Source organism: Lottia gigantea, assembly GCF_000327385.1.
Source record: "Lottia gigantea unplaced genomic scaffold LOTGIsca_32, whole genome shotgun sequence".
In the NCBI taxonomy this organism is placed as follows: Eukaryota; Metazoa; Mollusca; class Gastropoda; family Lottiidae; genus Lottia; species Lottia gigantea.
The window spans coordinates 1542317-1560461 of NW_008709073.1; the positions used below are offsets into that span (position 1 = coordinate 1542317).

An 18145-nucleotide genomic window follows, 5' to 3' on the forward strand; every position below is an offset into this window, starting at 1 on the left:
ATTATTAAGGAAAATTTGACATTTTGAAATTTGGTAGTGAATTTTTCATTTAAGTAACTAGAGCCTTGCATGAATTTGATTGAAAATTTTTGAATAATTTTCAGGGAATGAGAATTTAGTTGGCTGTCAAACAGATTTGATATTGGTTATTGGGTTTAATAATGAAATGGGGAGGAGGAAATGACAAAGGGAATAGACTATAAAAGTAGCACCTGTCTACCAGACCTGTCATACTGTCTAAATAGACACTCTGTCAAAATTATAAATAGAAACATCTAAATAGACTTGTTAGACCCAATACATCTGGACAATAGAGTCTTTTATAGATAGTAATGTTATCTCAATATATTGGTGATCTTATCTAAGGCTCAAAAATTACTTACATGATAATCATTCTTTTTTACAAAAAAATATAAGTTTGCTCCAGGGAGGCTTGTATCTATTTTGAAAATGTCAGGAGGTCCTTTTCCTTACGAATAGACAGACAAATGAATATTTTTGCCAGAAACTATCTTACTGTTATGGCCGTTCTAATTACCCTTTGATATATTTGATTGAAAAATTGACTTTTTTTTCTGTAATGGAATGTAGACATTGGTTCACATAATGACCTGATAATGTGCAGTGTTTTAATTGAAAATCTGACCTCTTTTGGTCTGTAATGGAAAGTTGATAATTACTTAAAAATGTCAGTATTGCAGGGTTTTGATTGAATATATTGCAATGGTTGCACAAAAGTTCATTTCTGCAGATTTACTGAATATTATATGCAAATATTCATTCTGCCAATTAAACTGATTTTGTCTAACCAAAGGAAATATATGGATTACAAAAAGGGTTAATTTAGTTTACAAACTGCGATGTGAGACATTAACCCTTGCAGAAACACTTTGTGGGGAATGACTTTAACTGTATGGAACTATGACACATTTATACATGTATTACTAATATAATGATAATGATAGTACATCAGGTCAAACAGATTTTGAGGGAAATTTTGTGTATATATTTTCAGGATTTATGAAGGTTTTGTACATTCAATTGTTTTAAAAGGATTTTTTACAAAATCAGATTGATAATAATAATATATTTCTTTCAGAATCAAGGTGAAAGTAAAGGAACAATATGTAATGATTTTTTAGAGTTATTACTGTTTGGTGTACCATCGTAAGTATTTCCATCTTCTTGCATTACATTACTCATAATATGGTATTTTTTTTCTCCCAGCTCCTGTTCTTAGAATTGTAACTGGTTCTAAGATCATATGTTCCAGTTTTCTCTTATATTTCATTGATAAAAGATGTGCTTTTTGGTATTCCTCATTAGTTTGAAATCCAATGGCATGCATGACATTGTCCATTTTAGCCGAATCAGATTGAAAATACTCAGAAACAGAAAATAAATTTCATCTGAAGACTAAAGGGAGACTACACATTTATTGAACGTCAGACTACAATTAATTCCATATGAAGACTAAAGGGAGACTACCCATTTATTGAACATCAGACTACAATTAATTTTATCTGAAGACTAAAGGGAGACTACCCATTTATTGAACATCAGACTACAATTAATTTTATCTGAAGACTAAAGGGAGACTACACAATTATTGAACATCAGACTACAATTAATTTCATCTGAAGACTAAAGGGAGACTACCCATTTATTGAACATCAGACTACAATTAATTTTATCTGAAGACTAAAGGGAGACTACACAATTATTGAACATCGGACTACAATTAATTTCATCTGAAGACTAAAGGGAGACTACACATTGATTGACCATCAGACTACAATAAATTTCATCTGAAGACTAAAGGGAGACTACACATTTATTGAACATCAGACTACAATTAATTTCATTTGAAGACTAAAGGGAGACTACCCATTTATTGAACATCAGACTACAATTAATTTCATTTGAAGACTAAAGGGAGACTACCCATTTATTGAACATCATACTACATTTAATTTCATATGAAGACTAAAGGGAGACTACACATTTATTGAACATCAGACTACAATTAATTTCATCTGAAGACTAAAGGGAGACTACACATTTATTGAAGCAATTTCATCTGAAGACCTAAATTTGTCTACATATTTGATTTTCCTTTCCAGCTATCAACAAAAGTAATATAAAGATCTGTTCATAGATCTCTGATTTTGCCATACTTACTGTATGCAGACTATTCAATACATGTACAAAAAACTGAATGAATAGAATTTATCATTTCTTTTTACAGGTGGCATTTAAAAGCATTCCTGCTGCATGAACTTACAGAAAAGGTGAATACTTACAATTCTTTTTGTTGATTTAATACATGTTCTTCATGGTTATAACAGCTAACATTATTAACTATGTGGACTCTCTATTGAGTGTCCTGTTATATAAGCATGCCCTGCCTCAGTAATTATTAACAAGGTTTTTTAATGGACATAGACTGCAGTGCTAAAAGTTGTCAGTTAAATGCATTTCCAGGGTTCATGAAATTGAAAAAAAAAACATGCACATCATTGGGAAGTAGATCAATAGAATTAATATGTTTCTAATGCACTTTTTTGCAGGGTTTGAAAAAGTTGGGACATTCCGTAGAAAATTCCTATTCCAATATACAAAAACTGGTTGTGAAACATCTTCAAATGTGAGTATGGTTTCATTAATAAAATAATACTCTTAGATAAGTTGAAAATTGAATGCTATTGTTGCTTTGTCAGCAAAATTTTCTTAATTTCACAAAACACAGCATTACCATTTCATTTTAAATTCTTTTGATTAGTTTCAGTCTATTTACAATTTTGATGTCAGTCAATCTAGTACATCAGTGTATAATTTTGGCACTCAATCTACATTGTCAGTTTCTGTCTATCTAGTTTTTAGTTTCAATCAATGTACAATTTCAGTCTATTTTAATTTCAGTCAATCTACAATTTTATCTGTCAAACAATTCCTTCAGTTTCAGTCTATAAATTTACAATTTCAATGACAGTTTATCTACAATATCAATGTCAGTCAATCTACAAAAACAATGTTTGTCAATCTACAATATCAATGTCAGTCAATCTACAATATCAATGTCAGTCAATCTACAATAACAATGTTTTTCAATCTACAATATCAATGTCAGTCAATCTTCAATTTCCATATTAATTCAGCATCAATTTGTGTATAATTTCAGTGTTGGTCAGTCTATAGTGTATCATTTAGATGAATTCCGAGGCATGTCATCATGGTATGAAAAGTTTGGTATCCTAGGATTAGAACAGACAGCTCTCCAGGAAGCAGTCAAAACAGCAGGTTCCTTTATGTTAAAGACATGTGAACTACAACAGTAAGATTATTTGTTTTTTTGAAAACCTTTTCCTATTCCTTTAACCTTCAACCTTCACTTTCACTTAAGAGAATGATCTGAACAGGGAACCCTCGATGCAGAGGTCTGGACCTTGATTCCAGAGTATTTTGAGAAAGTATATTATTTTAACCCGTAGTTTACACTATCAGTGCTAACACCTTATTGTTCAATTGTTCTATTATGAAAACAGTGTACAAAAAATAATCGTTGACATTAAAAAAATCGGGAACAAAAAATAAGCTAATACCAAAATCTCACATGGTAGTTCCTAAAAAAATTAAATGGATGTAATCTTGAAAATTCCTTATTAGTCATAGCTTAATGTTTCCAGTATATTCTAATAATCAAATAAAGAATTCCTCTATTAAAATTTTTAAATGTTTTTATATTAGAGTTATTGATGGAAGTATTAAAAATTTTGAAGCATTCTTCAAATGGTTATATATAGGTAAGTTAATTTTTTTTTTCAAACACACACAATAATCTTGTTTCTGAATCGAGTTATATTATGTATTATGAAAATAAATATTGTTTAAATCACACTAAAAGGGATTGTAAAGAGGTTTTCTAAACTTTTTATGTGTATCAGGGATACTGATAGCATCAATTTGCACCATTCTAATTTTCATTTCGACATCTGTGGTTTTTGCAATTCCACTAAAACTAACATGTTTTATGACGTCACTAGAGGGGAACTACTGGAAGCTACTATTAATATCTTTGCAGTTCCCCTCTTGTGACATCATAAAACACGTTAGTTTTAGTGGAATTGCAAAAATCGGAATGAAAATTTGAAAAGTGCAAATTGATACTATCAGTATCTTGGAGATTGTGAGAGAGCTCCATACTGCAGAAAGTTTTCTTGTCTTAGGATATGATTAAAAACTCATGTGATTTGATAGTGAAATCACCTATGCATCTAGCTCTATTTTTATGGTGAAGGAAGTGTATGCATTATGGAACAATCAGATTATATTGTCTAACAAAGATATCTAGACCCCATCTGTGTTAGGTTATTTTCATTTACATGTGATTTAAGTCTGAATTGTAAAGTTTTTCAACTCTGGAACAACAATGGATACATGACTTTGGCTATTTGCACCTCCACATTCTGTAACTAATTGTTTTGGCAACTATATGATATATTATCACTGTCTAGGTTTATTATTATTTCAGCAATATTGAGATTATCTGGAGAGAAAACACCACCAGAATTTAGTAAGGTAATGTTCCTCTTATTTGTGCCTTTGTATGGTTTAAGGAAACACTTATAGCTTCTTTAGAAAATCAGAAAATCTTTGTCATTGTTGGTAACATATTCATGCAATTTAGATTCTGAACATGTATCTTATTATCAGATAAAATATCTGATGAAACCTGAATTTTCTTTCAACTTGTTAATTTTTATTCACATATGTGTACATGTAGATGTAATATCTGAATGTGTGTACATTTTACCCTGTTACTTGTCTGAAAAGAAATCATGTTATCTTATGCATAATGGACACTTTTTGCCATAGGAAACTACGTTTTGTTCTTACATGGAAATAATAATCTCTCTTAATCTCTGTCTTGAGTTGATAAGTTGAATTTTAAAAAATGTTGACTAATTCAACCAAATCTTCAAATCACACTTAAAGGCTTTAAATTTGATTTGATGGCTTTATTGAAATATTATAGCCTTTTTATAAATTGGACTCATCAAGTCGAAGTATAGATTCAAAATGGCTGCAAACTATACATTCGTGTTCGTTATTTCCAAGAACCATACATAGTTTCGTATGATTCATTAAAATGTCTAAAAATCCTGATATTATATTTTCTGAATTATTGTATAATTACAGATGACACAACATGATATTAGTTTTGTAGCTGATTTTTTGAAAGATAATTTTACCCAGCATACTCAGGTATATAATTTTGATTAATGATTCTATGATTGCTTACTGTCTATTTCTATTTTTATAAGAGAGGTAACTGTCTGAAATTTAACTGTTTGAATGTAATAGTGGACCTTAAAGGATGCTAGTAAAGAAGGTTCAATTGAATGAAAGCTTCAGGACTAAATTCCTTTTTGAACATAGGGATAACTTTTTTTGACCGTATCATACCTTTATAGTGGTAATAAAGCCAAACTAATCTTGAGTGAGTTTTTTAGTTTCTTAAAAAGGACAGGTCACACTCAGTGTTATTTTTGTGGGGTTGATTTTAGTCTTAATTATATGTAAATAGTCTTCAGAAGTACTAGAAATGTATGAACATCACATAATTCCTTTAAAAATACTTCAAACTAGGAATTTTACTCACTATTTCTATATATCATGGGTGAGAGTTGAAACCTTGTATAACAATTTATGACCCAAAATTACTTATCGAGAAAAAATGCAAAAAACTATTTGTACATGTATTTTGTTAAAAATATTTTTATGATTTAATTTACCACCATAGTTGGTTCTCATGCTTTGAAAATTTAAACCTTGTATAAAAATTTGAGTACTCCGACCTATTAAACCAATAACATTGAACCTAGTATGATATAATATTTTACAAGGTTTTAAATCTGACTGTTTATATACGTGTTATTTAATTAGTGGTTTTTGAGTTATTAATGATCAAGCTAAGAATAAGACATTTTGATCACAAGATCCGCGCTTTTACGACCTTTCGAACATTACCAAAAAGTCATAAAGACCAAATATGGCATATACGAGGTTTCAAGCGGTCACCCACGCCTGCTTTCTATATATCACAGAGTATCATTGACGAGTCGTCATTTTAACATTCGAACTCAGATAATTCTGGATACACATGGATTTGAAAGCTCAAAAATCGGGGATGAGCTGTGAACACTATGACTGATTAGACTTAAGTATGATTGGTTAAAAAATGGCCTCCCTGTTCCTTTAAGCCTAACTGGACTATAAACATTTTGGGTTGTATGGCTGACACAGTTCTTCTCTATAGAAGAGAGTTGTTTTGACAATGGTTCAACATAAATCTTAAAAGCGAGTAGATTTTATATCATATGCAGATAAAAAGGATCTTTAAAACATGTTCATTTTTTTCATTCCATTTCAGAATGGTGAAAGTCATCATGAGGAAGATAGAAAGGAAAAGTTTCGACTTGAAAAAGTTGGTCAAGTAGGTAACATGTTTTATTTTAGCAGTTGTTTTCTCTGTTCAATTAGTTTCCTGATCAATGGTGAATCAACAACATCTATATTTATCATTTTATATTCGTGATTGTTCAGAACATTCAGGAGGTTTCTGAGATGCCTAGTACCACCAGACAGAATTCACGCTTGACTGTTGACTGACTGTTTCATCCGTTGAAATGCAGTGGTCAAGAGATTTTATTTATCTAACAGTATAGTAGTATATTAGACCTTTGCTGTCTGAATAGTTGATTAAATCATTCATTGTTAAAGATGTTTTTTAAGATTCAGATTATCTGAAAATATTGAAATTTTCATACTAATTCTATATCTGAATATTTATATTACAGTATTTAAAGAAAGAAGACCTGCTGATACCACCAGACACCAGTTCAAATATGTGGAAACAGTTTCTCAATGCTAATAATTTCCAACATGGTAAGTAACACCCTTTGTAAGAAAGTTGACATCAGACCTCTCTCAAAAGCACTGATTGTGTCATTAATTTTCTTGAATTCTTTTAGTTATGAAGCGGTGAAAGCCAACACTGAGCAGAGTCTCAAAAGTGCTGGCACTGGCATCAGAATTCGTCTTACCTTGAGGAGGATTTGTCTTAATTTAACTCAAAGTTCAATCAAAATAATATTTGAGTATTTGTAAAAGACTACTTAAACACATTTATTAAATTATAGAGAGTAAACTGATCTATGAAATAAACAAGAAGAAATCACTGGTACAGTTAAAAGATAAGTTAGAAGATATATGTAATACAGCATTAACTAAACCTGCTGTAAGTATAATGAGTGCCACACACATTATCTTGTTCAACACATTATTTATGTTCAACACATTATCTTGTTCAACACATTATCTTGTTCAGCATATTATTTATGTTCAACACATTATTTTGTTCAACACATTATTTTGTTTTTAATTTACCCTTTTAAAAGCAAATTCAATTTGATAAAGAAGATACATAGATATAAATAACATACTTTAGAAATATTTTCAGGTGATAATTGTATTATTATGAAAATTTTGCATACTGCCTCTTTAAAGTTACTTTCACATTATATGTTTCTATATTTAGAATGTTATTGGTGAATCTCTTCATTGTTCCTGTACACATCATTTATTTACTTTATCAAGGTCAGTTATTGATTCATTTTAATTTATCTTGATTTTACTAGCGTGTACAAGTCAGTTAGACATATAACCCTTGATCAGGCAAGTGAATATTATTGCCACTCAAGACTTAGTGTGCCATAAATATTCAGTTGGATTAATTGCTGATTATGTAACCAATTAATGGAGGATTAAGTTTTAAAATTAACAACCACTGGAGAAATATTAATGATAAATAGATTTTGGATTTTAAAGGATGAAACTCTCAATATATCATGCAAGACATTATTCTCGGAACGGTTACTGTTTACATTACACCTATTTATCAAGTCCGTTCTGAGAACCTTTCCATTCTGAGAACAGAACAGATGAATTTTGTGTAATGTTAACGGTTGAGCGTTCTAAGAACAGGTGAATTTTGTGTAATGTTAACGGTTGAGCGTTCTAAGAACAGGTGAATTTTGTGTAATGTTAACGGTTGATAAATTTTGTAAAGTAAAAAGGATATCTGTCTGTTACCACTCATTTCAAAAACTAGATTTCATTTATCTGTAAGACTTACTGATTATCTATATTTTTAGAGAAGAAAAAGCAAGGTTGCCAATTTTTAAACAGTAAGTTTAGGTTTCTTTTTAGCATTTTCTGTCTTTATCTTCTTCTTTAAGTAGGGAACAGCTGTAGTAGAGGAACCAGGTTAGCTCAGCAATTTGGAAACTGCTCTTGGACATTGAGGTCCAACATGCTATGACCGACAACTAAAGTCAATTGTCAAGAAATTGGCCCCATATATAAAATGGATTTGCTTATTATTTTAGTCAGAACATAATACATGTGTCTACCTAGTATGGTACTTGAAAAAAAAATATCACAAACACAAGACAATATTATTATAACATAATTTACATGCACATCATCATCATCTGAAGAAGTATGCTTATTCCACAATATTGTTTTGTGTTTGTGATATGTCTTCCTCACTTTTAAATAATATTCAAGTCTTCTATTAAAAAAAGAAATGACTACATAGATAATATACATATTGTTTTCAACTGTCATATCTTGAATTCTTGTATAATTTGTTTTTCTTCACCAGGTATACAGACAGTAGTACTGGTAATCTTTATACTGTATTTACTGCTGATACATTACCTTGTCAATATTTATATATTATACATCATCCAACAAATACTAACAAGTAAGTAATCTTGATACTCTATTTACTGCTGATGCATTACCTTGTCAATATTTATATATTATACATCATCCAACAAATACTAACAAGTAAGTAATATTGATACTCTATTTACTGCTGATGCATTACCTTGTCAATATTTATATATTATACATCATCCAACAAATACTAACAAGTAAGTAATATTTATACTGTATTTACTGCTGATACATTACCTTGTCAATATTTGTATATTATACATCATAGAACAAATACTAACAAGTAAATAATCTTTATACTCTATTTACTGCTGATGCATTACCTTGTCAATATTTGTATATTATACACCATCCAACAAATACTAACAAGTAAGTAATCTTTATACTCTATTTACTGCTGATACATTACCTTGTCAATATTTGTATACCATGTACCAGTCGAAACTTACTAACAAGTAAGTAATCTTTTTACTCTTAAAATTTCCTCTCTCAGCCAGTGTTCTCCAGAGTTGACGTAGTGTCACGTGACTTCCATCTATCGACAGCTGTATCAATTTATCTCAATGAAAAGACTAAAGTGTTTGAAAAATGAGGACATTTTAGTCAAAGTGTATGTCAAGCAATGCATGACAAGCAACAATTCATATTATTTATCCTGTGCTGCTGTAGTAAAAACATTAAGTTTAATTATTCCTGGGTATTGTATATTGTCATGTTTACATTCACAAATGGAACTTGCTTTTCTTTTAGCAGTGTATAAATGGTTGTCTGGTAAACATGTGTAGTAAAGTATCAATAAACAACCATTTGAATGATACATGTATCGTGTACCAGCAGTTGTTTCAATACTTTGTAATTTACCTCCAAATATAAAATATATTGCTCTTGTTTTGATTCATGTAGACAAATATAATTGATAAACCATAATGGTTCAACAATACTTTATACACACTATGGTTCCCAACCTGACCACATGACAATTCATATCTAACATATTTACTGAACCATTGAGGAAAAATTTAGTTGTTGTCTGAATTTATAAAATGAGTATAGTTGCCTCTCTTTAAATATGAAATATCTGAAACTTCAGATGATTTGTGGTTGTTCTCAATCAGCCACATGAAGTAAATACATACAGTAAGTTCCTATTATGTACAAGTGTTTGGGAACGTCTCAAGCCCAAACTGAAAATGGTAAAGTATTTTTGGTTTGACCAAGAATCTTTAAATGGGCTGGAATCTAAAATGAATATCCAAAACTGAAATTTTTGCAAAACTGGAAGTGGCATGTTACATAATGAGGTGCAAAAAATTGGTTTGGAGGCTGTGAAAAACAGAAAGCATATTTAATCAAAGGTTAATAAATACAACATTAGATAATTGTTTTTGCCTTTGTCTGTTTCAAAAAGTTCTAGAAAGTAGGATATAAAATTAACTGGCATCAACTTCATCTTCATTTCTTTCAGAATTATGGAAGATAGTGGAATAGTTGGAATTAGTATAGGAAGTCTTTCTGTAGAATGTCCTGACACTACAATTGATTCTAATTCTGCCAACAGGTAGGCTTTTATTTTATCCCTATTTCCCCCACTTGGCTGACAATGTCAATTTCAAGTGCAATGCTTAAGTATTGGTAAATCTGATGTCTCAGCCAAAAACTGATATCAGAGATTATAGGCTATGAGAACATAACCTTATGTACACAAGGATTATGTAAATTTAAAGCAAATTATAAGGTTTTTGTGCTGCTGACATGTTTCAGATCACCATCACCAATCACCATCAGGACCGTTTATAGAGGACGCATCAGATCTCATGCCAATTGAGTCTACTGACCTTCATTAAGTCAAAACTTTCTCAGTTTGAGAAAATGTTTAGATTTCAAACAGAGTTACTGGTAATTCCTGTGTTCCCAATTGTGGAAAACACCAACGCTCCCCAAGTTTTCTTACTTCATATATTTGGCAGTCATGGTAAGGAGACAAAAACGAACAAAAATTGTATTATGCCAGTTTTTATTTTATATGCTAAACTCATTATTACAAATATGTATTTCTGATATTTACAGGCATTGCATAGTACTATATTATCAAAATCTATGACAAATTTTTACCCAAAATGAAAAATACTTAAAGGGGTAGTAGCGCCATATTGAAGGAGGGAATTTGGGTCTTGAATATTTGTAAATAGCCTTCGGAAGCACTAGAAATTTACGAAAATCGCACAATTCCTTCGAAAATACTTCAAACTAAGAATTCTACCATTTATTCTGCCACTACAAGAAACTATCTTGCTCTTGTTTTTGTTTTTATCACAGAGTTGGTAAAAATTTGTCATAGATAATTGATGTATTGATGTATTTTATAAAGTTATTGTACTAGACATGTTCATGAATCACAACAAAAAAACACAAAAATCAGGGTTTTTGCAATATTGTTGTGTTCAACTTTGCATATATATTTTGCATAGTCTTTGAAAGGCATTATCTGTACAGCAAAATGAAGCTGCAATGAAAGTCACAACGAAAATGAAAAAATAATAAAATGATTAAATAACACATAATACATACAAACATGAGGCATATTCATCAAACAGGCAAATGAGCAATAATGACTGTTGTCATGTTGTTGAATAACAGCTGAATAAAAGTATTGAATATTAATGGTAAGTCCTACTTTTCTGCATGTGTACCATTGAAGAGATATATTTGCCTCAATGTTTGCTTTTTAGCTGTTAGTGCTCAAGCATTGATAACACTTATTGAAAGTGTTATGCCTATTACTCATGCAATTGAAGAAAAAAATTTAGATTGTCGTCACCTCTAGGCCATCTGTATATGTTAATTTACCATATTTTTTTTGGAGTTTGGATTCTTATTTTAAGAAATAGCTGAAATTGAGCTCTATCATCTGGTGAAGCTTATATTTAGGCAACAAAAATGAAGAGCGTTAAAAATGTTTAATGAACATGCTCTATTTTGACCAAATATTTGATTGTAGTTGATGAATATGCCTCCTCACTCACAAGAGATTTTGAGCCAGGATTTTGGCTGACAGAAATGAACAATTACATACATATCAATTAAATTATTATACAAATTATTAATGACAAATTTGGCAGTAAATTATATTCAAATATTAAAAAAAATCACATCAAACTTAACCACACATTCAAAGCTCCTCAGTTAAAAACAAAAACATTATCTACTTGCATTTTCTTATCTCTTTCTTCACAGCTTTTTAATAGTGAACACCAAGCTATGTTCAACAAAATATGAGCCATAATTGACTTTTTCAACAGCATATTTGTGTGTAATAATTGAAATTTCAATCATAAATGAGTTTGAGTGGACAAGATTTTGTCTTAAATGGTCGTATATGTTGTGGATATAAGACCCATCATCATGACAGCTGGTTTGAATGAAGATATATTTACTATTATACAAGTAGATATTGTTTTTTAACTGGAGCACCAAATTTTGATTACCAAAATTTACATATAGTATATACATTTTGAATGGAAGCATGACTTATTTTAATTTGGAAGAAGATGGAGAAATGTCTTATGTTGCCAATTACTTAAATGGCTAAGTACTTGAATGGCCAATTACTTGAGTGGCAAATTACTTGAATGGCCAATTACTTGAATGGCAAGTGACCATTTACTTGAATGGCAAGTGGCCATTTACTTGAATGGCCAATTACTTGAGTTGCCAATTACTTGAATGACCAATTACTTGAGTGGCAACTTGCTAAGCCAACTATTCAGTTACTTGTGAGTACATAATTTCTGCATGACCCATCCTCGGCTCATCTTATAGAATTTTTTATTTGTATTGGTTAAGCCAGTTCAAAATTCAATTTAATGAACATGAAGATGCATGATTAACAACAAATTTTGATGACAAAGTGAAATGTGTGGAAGACCTATTACATAAATGAATACCTTTAAACTCCAGATGATGTTATTTGATTTGAGCAATGATATATTTACACTTTTTAAGGCACATTTTATATTATAATACCTTGTTTTGTTTTGACTGATATTCCATGTAATGAATTGTATAATGTGTATTTGAAGACGTCTCTGAACACATTCCAGTCAATTATAAAATTTCACATAATCACATCATGTTCTCTCAATATCATGTTCGATGTTCTTCACCATTGAAAATATGATCAAATGTTCACATTTCAAAGTTTAATTTTCATTGGAGGTTAATGCTTGAAAATTACCGTTGTTCTCCTGACATTTTGAATGTCGCCATTTTATAATTTAAAAATTGTTATTAGCACTTTTGGGCATATATTCACTTTGGCTTAAATAGTCTTGCTGTATAGATTTCAAGGCACTTTCAGTTACTTCCCTTTTAATGAAAGGCGCTGCTTCTGTAATAATAATCGCTTCCAGGAATTATGTCTGAATTTCTTTTTATACTGTGGCGGGAGAGTGGGTAGAAGTTTCTGCATCATATAATCTTCTGGTTCTGATTTTGGCATATGATCACAATTAGAGTCTGAAAATAAATAAATAAGTTGTTTTAAAAATATGGAATTTGGAATAATATGCAAAACCAATCGTATTTTAGTAATTTTATCCATTTTGTGCATGCATCATAGCCTATGTAATTCATATCATTCCAATCCAATAATTTCTTGTTATGATGAAGATTATGTAGGGACAAAGGCTATTTCAATAGATTAAAATCTTGAAAAGTCCAAGATACAAGATTGCTTGATTCATATTTCTAATTATTGTTATGTGGATATTTGCTATCTGAAGTTATTACAGTTTAAATAACCAATGGTAAATTTTCTTAGAAATCATTGATTGTTACCTGGTGTTTCCCAGAATTCCACTGTTATCAAACTATGACCAGCTATCCAATCTTTACTTTGATGAAAATGATTACAATCCCACAATGCAACATGGCCTTTTGGTCGATTCTGTTTCTTTGTATATGTTATGACTCTTAAGATGCCTTGCTTCCCCCAGAAATTCTTCTTTGTGTCTATAGGATCCATTTGATGAAGTTTTGAAATACTAGGATAGCCATATTTATCAGCTAGGTAAGGTCCATAAGCCATGGGATGATAAATATATTGAAATCCATCTCGACCAGGCACACTATCCCGTCCAAATTTGGAAAGTTTGATAAGCTGTCGACCAATAGAATGCTGATTACCAACTTTATTTAAGGCAACAGATAAGCGTAAGGCACTAGTATCGTGTAAGAGGAGCTTACTTTCACAACCTATCATTTTTATTAAATGATGGTTATTCAAGGCACCTTGGTGATGTTTGTAACCAGGATAGTTGACTTTTAACTTCTGAAAGGTTGGTAAGGGGATCTGAAAATAGACAAAAATCATTCCATTAACCAAACTTTATTGACCTCTCATCTTTTGTTATTCACACATGGAACGTATCATCATCTGAGCAACTGGTTAAATTCGGGGCAAAGTTTTCAACCTCATAGAGAAACATGAAATTAAGCTTTGCATTCAAGGGGAAAGATTAATCATATGTAAAGTAAATGAAGATGTATTGGGTTGGTTTAAAAAATATACAAGCACATACAAGGTCAGTTGTTTGAAGATTGCATAGTGTGAAACTCTGAGTAGCAACGTTATTCATGTTGTTTGTTAATATCCCTACATGCACAAGATATGCAGATGGCGCTACATTCCATGAATAAAGGGTTGTAAGCTCAGCATTAATTGAAATAAGAGGCTCATGCAGTCCATTGTCACTTTCAATCTTCAAGAAACAAAATATGTTAATTTGATAGCATAGTATAATATCTCATTTTTTCATATTTTGTACATTTTTTGTGTTTATGTTTTATGTGCCAAATTCTAAAATAATTAAGAAAGCAGGTGAATCAAGTTAAACAAAAACTTTTCAAGTACAGTTTGTTTAAACAATTTGAGATATGCTTAAACCAGCATGAAATTATGTAAATTTTCTGAATATGAAACCATCAGTTTGTAACATGCATGTGGCTGGATAATTTGTCTTACGTGACGTCTGTCTGCTTTTGTTATTTTATTACACGCTTTGATGAAGAAAGATAGTGCAAAATACTAAAAGTTGGAACACTTGTATAATAAAATTGTATTTTGTAGCGCGAGCCAAGAAAAACGAAGCATATCTCAGTTTTTTTAACCTTTTTTGTGGTACAAAAATGGGCATTTATAAACATATAGCCATCCCTACCTAACCCTAACAAAGTCACTTAATATCATTCTTGACAATCAAAATGGCTTCACGCTTTTTTTTTTAAAAAAAACTAGCGCGCCACCTGTTTCTTATGTTAGCAGCCATAGAGAACATGCATTGTGACGGTGCAAATAGCCAGTGCGTTTAAACAGACATAAAAGTAAATTCAATTATAAGATGAGACTGAGCAATTTTGATCTTTTTAAATTGGAATAAAATCAGCTTAATCTAAGGGATGTGAAACAAAAGTAGCAAAATGGCATTAAAACATTGCAGGAAGAAGTAAGTTGACCTAATAGGGGATTTTGATGAAAAATAAAAAGGTTTGGTATCAAACTGACTTTTTTTTCTTAAGCTTACAACTTATCAATCACCCCTCGTAGCTTGCAAATTAATGTCTTTTCCCTGCAAATTTTTAAACAACCTTTTCTTAAAGGGACAGGTTTGATATTTTCTGGGGTTGATTTGGGTCTTGAATATATGTAAAAAATCTTCAGAAGTACTAGAAATGTTCAAAAATCCTTTAATTCCTTCAAAAATATCTCAAATTAGGAATTTCACCTTCTGTTTCTATATATGGCAGAGACTAAAGAAATAGCATTCATAACACAGATAATTCTGGAGGTATATTGATTTGAAGGCTAAAATTTCAACGATGAGCTGTGAACACTATTATAGATTTGCTTAGCTTAAATATACCCGCTTCTGAGACTAAGATACGATTGGTCAAACCGATGTCTAATCTGTCTCTGTAACTTTATATTATTACATACAGTACATTATGTAACATAATATATTCTAGTCTAAGTATAGAATAACAATTCAGTTGTTATAATCTTGTTATTGGTATAAATGTAGAGTGAGTAATTGGAATGTTATTTATTATCTGAATCTGTGTGGTAAGATGTAACTATAGATATCAACAGACAAGAGAAGAGATATTGTTGATAATTAGAGATATTTACAAGGGAACATCCCTCCCTTTATACCCTGTATATATGATATCCTACAGGTGGCCATATTGGATTACAACTTTCTTAACAACCCCTAATTTTCGCCCCTTCTTCTGACTTTTCTATTAACAAATTGAGCGACAAACCCTGAAAATTGGGTTTTACAACACATCTGAACTGTGGCTTATTCATAATGGTGTTTAAGATAAAATGACATAGAGAAAAAGATCGTTAATAATTTTAACTAGTTACATGACAACGTCAAATCTCCCTTCTGTTTAGATCCTATGTGTAATTACAAAGAAAATTGAAGCTTCTTCTTTTGAAATACAAATTGAATATCTTATTATGTGAAATGTATAGTGTATCTTGAAACAATTTCAGACTTTCACAAAATCTTATTTAGAGTAAACTTAAAAGTGATAAATTTTTTGGCTAGGTTATAGGTACTCTTAATGTGGTTTGCAGATGTACTCATTAAATTTTTAAGTTGCTAAGACAGATGGAAATTGGAGATGAAAATCCTTTCTATATCTCCAACAAGCTCTATATTTACTGGACAGAAGAACATAAACTATTTTCAAATATTCAGCAAATGGATATGCCTTTAGCCATTTTACAGTACCACAGAAATTTGATGGCAGCAATGTTTGGATTTCGCTTAATAAAAATTGCTTGTATTTGGTATTGAATGACAATGAGTTGCGAATGGAAAGCACAAACAAGGTACCTTACTGACCAATGACAAAGAAATTTCCTTTTTAATCAAATACAATTTTTGATGTTTGCTGCCTGCTGGAGATTTTTTGTGATCTTAGCAATGAATGAAATGTTAAGGGTGTTGTTTGTGTTGGAGACTGTCAAGTGAGGCAATGATAAATGACTTTAAATCATGTCCACACATGAACAAAATGGTTTTACTATTCCCCTCTCTTATTTGAATACTTTCAATACACCTGCCTATCAGAGTGGTCAAGATGTGGGAAGTGTCTTTAAGATTGAAATTTTCATGGGTTGGGATATTCAAATTTTTGATTGTAATTTTTGAATTTGACCTTTAATATACAGAGAGTGTTTTCTACTCTTAGCTCAAAAGCTGAAAAATATTAAGATACCAAATGCTCAATTGAGGATTATCATTATTTAGTATTTGATAATGCACCCTTTACAAGACAGAAAGTGTTTTCTACTCTAAGCTCAAAAGCTGAACAATATTAAGATATCAAATGCTCAATTGAGGATGACCATTACTAAGTATTTGATAAGGCACTCTTTACAATACAGAGAGTGTTTTCTACTCAAAGCTCAAAAACTGAAAAATATTAAATTATGGAATTCAGTATGACTATTACTTAGTATGTAGTAATGCACTCTCTAAAGTGCATATGAAAGGATGCATATGAAAGCTTAAATGTAGCTAATAATGTAAATCCATTACTTGAAAGTGTAATGATCAAATATGATTACAATACCATGTTTGATTTTAAGCACCATTTGACTTTGGTAACAGATTGCATTCATCCTTTGATTTTTAATAGTAGTATATAATTGTCATTAGATTTTACTATCATTGCAAATTTTCCAAATTACCAAATGCAATTTTTCATCTGATGAAGAATTTTAATATAAAAACAAATATACTCTTGACAACCCTAAAGACCCCAGGCTTCTGTTAATACTATCATAATTCAATGAAAAGGTATATATTTCACAAATTAAGTTACAAATTGATCTGAATGAACATTATCAAGTGTCCAATTCAAATATACCATCAGTAGTCTAAAGAAATCAAAATGTGAAGTGTTGAGAAATAACTAACAATTTCCACTCTTCCCTCTAGCTATTTCTTTAATCAAACACCGGTCAAAAGTTTATTATTTCACTGTTCAAGCTTCAATGGCCTTGAATTGAGAGGGTGATATCTTGATTTTTTACGCTTGTCATTGTGCTTGGATTTTTAACAAGATAGCAATGATCTGGACATCTTTGTTAAAGATCTCAAAGCATTCAAACAGATATTAAAGTTTGTTTTTGATAAACTGAAAAACAATGAAGGTCTTTAGTGTCGGTAACTTGGATAAAATGTGGGTGGTAAGGAATTATAGGTGTGGGTAAATATGCCTTGGAGTGGTTGATCAAGGATGATTACTAAGCCTGAAATTAGTC

The 18145-nt window shown here is 30.7% G+C and overlaps 2 protein-coding genes across 2 annotated transcripts; one reads left to right on the top strand and one right to left on the bottom strand.

Annotated features, from left to right (window-relative positions):
• Positions 1 to 899: 899 nt before the first annotated feature.
• Positions 900 to 11503, top strand: LOTGIDRAFT_232820 (hypothetical protein; the record flags this gene model as incomplete). Its single annotated transcript, XM_009058024.1, has 16 exons — positions 900 to 938; positions 1100 to 1167; positions 2249 to 2291; positions 2571 to 2647; positions 3182 to 3334; positions 3748 to 3803; positions 4532 to 4578; positions 5200 to 5265; positions 6434 to 6496; positions 6861 to 6948; positions 7203 to 7300; positions 7601 to 7659; positions 8217 to 8249; positions 8729 to 8830; positions 10271 to 10363; positions 10873 to 11503. The coding sequence occupies 16 exons, from the start codon at positions 900 to 902 to the stop codon at positions 10904 to 10906; spliced, it is 1119 nt and encodes a 372-aa protein (XP_009056272.1). The 3' UTR covers positions 10907 to 11503.
• A 1659-nt stretch (positions 11504 to 13162) lies between these two features.
• Positions 13163 to 14441, bottom strand: LOTGIDRAFT_162089 (hypothetical protein; the record flags this gene model as incomplete). The annotated part of the gene is made up of 3 exons (XM_009058025.1): positions 13163 to 13320; positions 13642 to 14155; positions 14385 to 14441. The coding sequence occupies 3 exons, from the start codon at positions 14439 to 14441 to the stop codon at positions 13163 to 13165; spliced, it is 729 nt and encodes a 242-aa protein (XP_009056273.1).
• Between the last annotated feature and the right edge of the window lie 3704 nt (positions 14442 to 18145).